This window comes from Poromitra crassiceps (genome assembly GCF_964638095.1).
Source record: "Poromitra crassiceps genome assembly, chromosome: 8".
Classification (NCBI taxonomy): domain Eukaryota; kingdom Metazoa; phylum Chordata; class Actinopteri; order Beryciformes; family Melamphaidae; genus Poromitra; species Poromitra crassiceps.
This window is the reverse complement of record NC_139629.1, coordinates 35,684,363-35,691,831: the sequence shown is the minus strand read 5'-3', so window position 1 is coordinate 35,691,831 and position 7,469 is coordinate 35,684,363. Positions and strand designations below refer to the sequence as shown.

General features: G+C 40.0%; 1 protein-coding gene across 1 annotated transcript; it reads right to left on the bottom strand.

Moving 5' to 3' along the window:
• Positions 1–291: 291 nt before the first annotated feature.
• ptges3b (prostaglandin E synthase 3b (cytosolic)) lies at positions 292–6,945 on the bottom strand. Its single transcript, XM_083641911.1, has 8 exons — positions 6,789–6,945; positions 4,256–4,369; positions 4,053–4,122; positions 3,785–3,883; positions 2,647–2,736; positions 1,839–1,895; positions 1,613–1,640; positions 292–1,443 (listed from the first exon to the last, which is right to left on the bottom strand). Coding segments are annotated over exons 1-8 (480 nt in total). The 5' UTR covers positions 6,791–6,945; the 3' UTR covers positions 292–1,423.
• Positions 6,946–7,469: the final 524 nt, after the last annotated feature.

Here is a 7,469-nt window from a genome sequence, read left to right as displayed (position 1 = left end):
AATAATGTACTGAGGCCAACATGATTCCTTCAAAATAATAGGAACAATGATTCCCCAGGAGGAAATACCCAGTGTTTCCATTAGGAGAAATGCACACTTAACTGTATCACAACTTTGATTGAGCAGATGACAGATTATCAAGCATAAAAAAAATAAAGCCAAATGTAAGAAATAAAAAAGAACGCACAAAAAGGTGTGGACCAAAGCAACTCAGCAGGCAACTATAATGACAAAGCGAAAAATGAGCTGCTTAGAGTTTAGAGAAATAAAAAAGGACATTTAAAATAACGAGTCTTAAACAGTTTATTAGAAAGATGTAGACAATAAAAAAAAGAATTTTCACTGTAATTCAACATTTGAAGTTCAGCCTGTGATAACCGGTCAGGTTGAAATACACTATACTCATTGTCTCCCCTTTACATTTTATTGACAGTGCAAATAGAATTTGGTCATTACACGCTGCCGTATCATCCAGGCACTCCCCTGTCAAACAGGATCAACAAGGGAGGAGATATTCAAGATGAACAAATCGAATGAACCTTGAGGGTAGCAACAAACCAACTGGATGTTCTGGAGGCCCAATAACCTGTGAAATGTGTTACGTTACTTCTGCAGTCCCATGAGTGAGGATGTTAGGTGGGTATGGACAATGACCACTGTTAAGATACTGAACCGTTATGGAACTTGCTCAAATAATGAATGATCAGGAACGTAAAGAAGTTGATAGCTGAGAAGATGCAGTATAATATGTCTGCAAGAATTCCAGAATATTCCAATTTTACGAACGATAGACATTGAACAGGTAAAGACGTAAAGGGAGGAAACATGTAAGCTGGAAGGCTAAGCTACAGAAACGCAGGATGGTTTCCTCGATATCTAACACACGCCACATGGAAGGCTTTAGAGGAACCCAATCAGTAAATGCATCTAATCTTCTGAGGTACACGGCTATTTTTTTTTCTTAAATCATATCTTTTAAAGATCAACTACACCGATCAACTAACTTAAAAACCACGACATTGGGAATGGGTGGGCTTAATACAATCCTTTTAAACCACAATTCATTTGCAAACAATTTGTAAATATCTTAACATGTATTGCTCAGTTGAGGACAACTATACAGCTTTTCCGACAAATAATGTGTGCTTAGTTGTAATTATTAACAGTAAAACAGGATACCCAAAAGGTGCAGTACTGCAGGTGGAAGTGGAGATAGCTGCTCTGTACAACATGATGCATATCAACCTTCAGTCAACTGATTGGTAAAGAGTTTTGGAGCTGAGGCTATGGATTTAAATATGGCTACTGACTCATATGTACAGCTTTTTTGTCACTGCCTTCAAATTTCAAGATATACAGTTTATTTTTTCATGATTCCTCCTGCCTTCCCGTCTTGCATTTTTTTCTATGGTCTTGTAGTCTTCTATTCCAAATCAGGCATTTCTGAAAAAGTGAGAAACAGGAGAAACATGAAGACCGTGAGCCGAACAAGTGCAAGTTTATGCAGAAACGTCATGATATTCAACTATATACCAAACGGTAACATTCATACACATGCGGTTTATCATAGTAATTGTTGTACGACTTTGTACATGTTCTAGGAAACACTTACTCTCGTCATCACTATCTGCAGACTCGTCCTAAAAAAAAACGGACAAAAGGAAAAGGATGGTTGAATAATGTCAGAACTTGGACAAATCATTCTCCGATCTATTGATTCAATAAGAATTCACTACAATGTGATAGCAGACTTTACCTCCTACCAAGACTCACAAATCATGTTTCATGATCAGTTTTCATTAGTGCAGATAAGGAGACAGAGAGAGAGAAATCTTTACCTCCTCAGCACCATCTAGATCAGGTAGGTCATCCTCACCCCCCATGTTGTTCATCATCTGTAATATGAAAACAAAAACAGCCAGGGCCACATCATTTATGTTTCTATTGGATATTAGGCTATTCATATCTTAAACTTGAATGCTGCCAGTTCAAAAGTCCCATCAGAGCACAGAGTAGGACAGAGCAGTCGGTCATTTAGAGCTACAGACTGTCTGCCAAACATATCTTTTTTATGTTCAAGTTATCCTTTTATATTATATCAAAAGGGAGCAAGTGGGCAATCTCTGTTAAATATTTTGTCACAATGTCTATGACATCATCAGTGATGTCATGTCATCAGTGACATCATTATTGACCAAAATTATCTTATGACATCACTGATGTCATACTGATGGTTTCGGCCCCTAGTATTTAAATTTTTGTTTGATATTCGTATCTGCCTAATCGGGTGTAACACAAATTAGTACGGAACCGTTTACGGAGCTTTAGGTTCAATACGCATTGCAAACCATATTTTTCCTTAACACATTGGTCATTAACACACAGCAGAGGAGAATTTTTGAGTGTAAAAACTTATTTTCTTTATATTATTTTGATGTTTCACTAGTCTGCACCTTTTCCAACTTTTTTGGGTGTGCTCCACTTTGTATATATAGACATTTTAAAATCAAAGACATTTCTCTGGCATTTCTACTTTTTTTTGCTGTATTGAAAACGTACTGAACCATGAATTTTGTGAACCGTTACACCCCTACTGGCTAATTGTGAAAAGCTGCCGCCATACTTTTTTAGATAATTCATGCTTACGTCTGAGAATTGGTCAAAGTTGCCAAGCTCCTCGTCAGAGTCGTCTTCCCAGTCTTTCCAATTGTTGAAGTCAACACTGAGCCAAGTCACCTGTAGGTTTAAAAAAAAAGGGGAAAAGTAAACACATTCTAATGTCATGTTTAATGAAATATGTATTAAACCAGTGGTTTTCAAACTTTTTGTGTCCAAGGCACACCAAAGGGCAAGCCAAAATCTCAAGGCACACCTATATTAATAACCATCCAAAATAGTCTGTAAATTATTTTATTCACTTAACAAACTCATTTGAAACTTTGTAACATTAGCCTACATCAAAGGATCAACACACAATTTAATCAATGCAATTGTTTAAGCAGAATATCAGAGCAATTTACATTCCGTTATTAAACATGTCATATTTTTCTCGCTGCCTTTCCATCCACCTGTTAATGCAGTTTTTTCTTATTATCATCCTCATTGTCTTTCTCTGTTTTCATGAGCGGTTGTGGGTCGGTGCTCCCCTCCCCTCAGCTAACAAGACTCCATGCCACGTGAAAACGAAAGTAACAAAAGTGAAAGTAACAAAAGCAGAAGTAATGAGTGCTTTGCTTTTCTCCTTTGAAATCGGTTGAAATGCGCTCCAACGACGCTGTTAATAGTTTGATGTTGTATGAATTGCACCACGCTACCTGGAGTTAATGCTTCCCTATGAACATGTGTCTGTCCTCTTACGCTCCACTCGGGAGTGACTCTGGCTTCAAGCCCATGCACGCTCCACTCGGGAGTGACTCTGGCTTCAAGCCCATGCAGGCTCAACCTCACAAGAAGGAATAGTCCATTCATCTGTAGAGCGCGGGGGGGGGGGGGGGGGGGGGGGGGCGGTCATAGATTGAATATGATTCTTTTGTAAATGTCTTTGACCCTTTTGCAGGTAATTCCGTTAGAATAGTGACATAATTGTATGTGTTGTTTCATAATGAATCTATAGCTGTCTCAATTTAACGCCTGGTTGTCACAAAATCCCACGGCACACCTGGACTTGCCTCACGGCACACTATTTGGGAACCAGTGTATTAAACACTTAGATCCATAGTTCACACCACATTTCTAACACTTCCCCTTTAGATTTTTTTTGACGGAGTGAGTGCATGTAACTGACCTTAGCCTTCTCTTTCGTTAGCCTAGGCCACGGCTTCCCCGGCTCTGCTTTTCGTAAACAGCACAACACTGAGCGATCTGTGCGTTTGTGTTTGGATTCCTGTGTTGAAGAAGAGGGACGAAAGACAGACAATTCAACAATCATACAATATGTCGCTAATTTCCCTCTACACTTCGTTCGTACAAGGCAATCTGCAGTACTGACCAAATTCCTCTGAAGCAATATTATCCAACAAAGCAGTGATTCAGTGGTGTTCACTGTGACTTACTTTTTGATCAATGGCTTCAAAAAGGTCTACTTCATTGTCGTGTTTGACATTGTCAGTTCCTCCAAGACAACTGTGGGGGGGGGGGGGGGGGGGAAGAAAGGGAGACCCAATGAGTTGTTTGCGTGGTGGGGAAAGAACATAGTCACCAAGACAGACTTTTAACACTGGAATCTGCTACAAGAAATAATTTGAGGCAAACTTACCTGAAACCAAACTTTGTTTTATCAAAATTGATCTTAACATCCTTGCTGTCTGCTACACAGAACTCGATGAAAACAGAGTCCCTCCTATCATACCACTTGGCAGTTGCTGGATGCCTGTGAAGAGACAGAAGACACAGAAACATAAACAATCTTCTAGCAGTTGCTGGATGCCTATGAAGTGAAACATAAACAACGTTCTTTGGCACAATGTCTTGCACATAATACAGTTAGGTCTATAACTATTTGGACATTGGACACAATCTTCATCAGTTTGGCTCTGTACACCACCACAATGGATTTGAAATTAAACAATCAAGATGTGCTTTCATTGCAGAATTCCATCTTTAATTTGAGGGTATCTAAATCAGCTGAACCGTTACATTACATGTTAAGGGACCAAAATTACATTTTAAGGGACCCAAAGTAATTGGACAAACTAACAATCATCCAATCGTCCAATGAGTTCTGAAGTTTGGTTGAATACGAGCCGATAACACGTCAGAATTCATCCTGCTGCTGTTGTCAGTAGTCACTTCATCAATAAATGGAAGGGAGTAATTTCTATGAACAGTCATACATGCCCACACGTGGACATGTATGACCGGTAGTTCCATTTCCATTTACAGCTATACAGTACATACTGTATAGCTGTCAATGGAACTGGTTCCCTTGTATGTATTGATGATGCAACTTCTGACAACAGCAGCAGAATAAATTCTGACATGTTTCCCACAATATGATCTGCTCATATTCAGTCAAATGCTTCAGATTGCATGATTATGTTAGTTTGTCCAATTACTTTTGGCCCCTTAAAAAGGGGGGGCACATGTAGAAACTGTTGTAATTCCTACACTGTTCACCTGATTTGGATGTAAATACCCTCAAATTAAAGCTGAAAGTCTGCACTTAAATAACAACTTTATTGTTTAATTTCAAGTCCATTGTGGTGGTTACAGAGCTAAAATTATGAAAATTGTGTCAATGTTCAAATATGTATGGACCTGACTGTAAATTTGAGTAGCAAACTTATTTTTAACCCAATTGCTACAGACTGCAACTCTCGCCGCCTTGGACCAAGACATAAACAATTAACAATACATTTACAATTAGGATCTGGACCAAAAACTCCCAACTGTATATTTGTACTATATCACACTGCTTCCACATCCTATACCATATTTAACCTAGGGAATGCATAATACAGACCACCTGTAAGGGCAGGTGGGCCAGTTTTCAGCAACAATAGCGTGCCATCAAAAAGCATGTGTATCAGGTTGCCATGCGGCATCCGATTACTCAAAGAGCGCTCCAGTCTCAAGATGGCTCAAGTAAGTTGTCAAAAGCAAAAGAACAATAGGTTTTCTTCAAGTCCTGCATGCATCATGAACATGGTGGTAATCATGTGATCATGTGACTTGTAACTGCAAAAGCCACAACACACAATTCACATGGAATAATGAAGGCCTGGCCGTGATGGAAGTCAAGATCACATCACTATCAAACAACCATTATTGATGTAAAGATATAACGTTACTGACGACTAGAGTCTAGTCACTGAGTTCTGTGCAGGTGTAAAGATATAACGTTACTGAGTAGTCTAGTCACTGGACGGATGAGTTCTGTGCAGGTAACAAAACTTGTGCCAGAGGTCACGTTACAGAAGATAACCAAAGGCCAGCATGCATGAATACTGATCACTTAATCATCTTTGATCATAATGATGCAATAGGACTTCTAGTATCTCTGGTTATGTTCTATCAATCCATGCTTAACGTTAATTCATTTGGAAGTTTCGACCTCAAGTAGAAAAGCGTGTAACAGTAACGTTAATGTTAACCTACCCGCTTCCCTGTTTCGATGCGATATGATCATTTTTATTGACAAGAGCAACATGATCAGCAATTGCACGCTGATTGACACCCCTTGTCACTATGGCCTTGCCACCAAGCAAAATCCTCTTAAAAGTTGGAGCCCTGGCGATGTATGGAAGGCGCTAGCCTTGGATAAAAACTAACGTTACCAACTCTCCTCACAACTTGACGAGCAAAGGTTGGGTCGCTAGCTAGGATTTGCTTGGGCTTAACGGTCCTGGTTGCAACGTAAAATGTATGTCAGTCTTCAGGCAGAAAAACGATGTTAAATGTAGTGATCGCTTTCTACACGAATTCAGCAGCTCAATGAACGCTAGTCAAAGCTAGCTAATAACGTTAGCCATATATATATTAAGCCATGCGGTGCACCTGACTCATGCCATGACCAAAAGCCAGCCATTTCCAATTGATGTGGCAAAACCACGTATACTAAAATAATTGTGATGCTGTCTATAACTTAACGTTATTCGCTGTAGCCGATATAAGTTCCCAGCTAGCTAGCGAGGTAACAGCTTACAATTCACTGAGGCAAGGCCGACCTCCCGCCTTTGCCAAAGCATGTTGTTGGATGGCTAATGTTAGCTAGCTACGCTACTCAGGTTGGGCGAGTGCTATCGCGCTCCCCTCTGCTGCACCCACTTGTCATTTTCTCCCAAACTTACATGTCTCAGTAGAATTGATCTTGATCTTCCTCTTCAGATATGACAGACTTATGACAACAATGCGATGATAGCTAAATAATGTCCACACAATCAATGCAACGGCTCCACACTCTGGACTGGACTCCGGATCTTCTTGCGTATCACTTGATGAGAATGACGTTACTGACGCAGTTAGCGCGCAGGGCGCTAGACGTTTCTAGAGCTTTCAGCCACAGCTGCCGCTGAATGAGAAAGCATGTTCCTACGTCTCCACCACCACCCAGTAGGCTACGCTCTTCTTCTGGGTTCATAAAAATATCCTCCTCCTGACCCCACAGCCAGGTCGATTTTGAAGCCTGGCGGCAACTATTATTATCAATATACACAGCATCTGCCAAGAAGTAGCTAGTACGTTACTTATGTTTTATTATGGTCAAGTAGCAGACAATTACGTTTGCCTATGTAAAATATAGAGCCAATTTTAAGTAGGTGAATTTATATTGAAACAGATGTCATCCACTCGTAAAAAAAAATCTAGTAATTTTAAAATAATTTGATTGCAGCCCCCAAGCCCCATAACAATTATTTCATTCTCATAGATCTGACAAACCCTGTCCAGCCATCAACCAGGTGATGGACAGGTTGATGACGAGTCTCCGTGGACTATGTTCGGGGATGAGAAGGTTGAGGAGCCTGGAGTGT

Coding starts and splice junctions, on each gene's coding strand:
- ptges3b (XM_083641911.1), bottom strand. Junction 3,884..4,052: donor TTGAAGCCATTGATCAAAAA/GTAAGTCACAGT, acceptor TCTTCAACACAG/GAATCCAAACACAAACGCAC. Junction 1,641..1,838: donor ATCTAGATGGTGCTGAGGAG/GTAAAGATTTCT, acceptor GTTTTTTTTTAG/GACGAGTCTGCAGATAGTGA.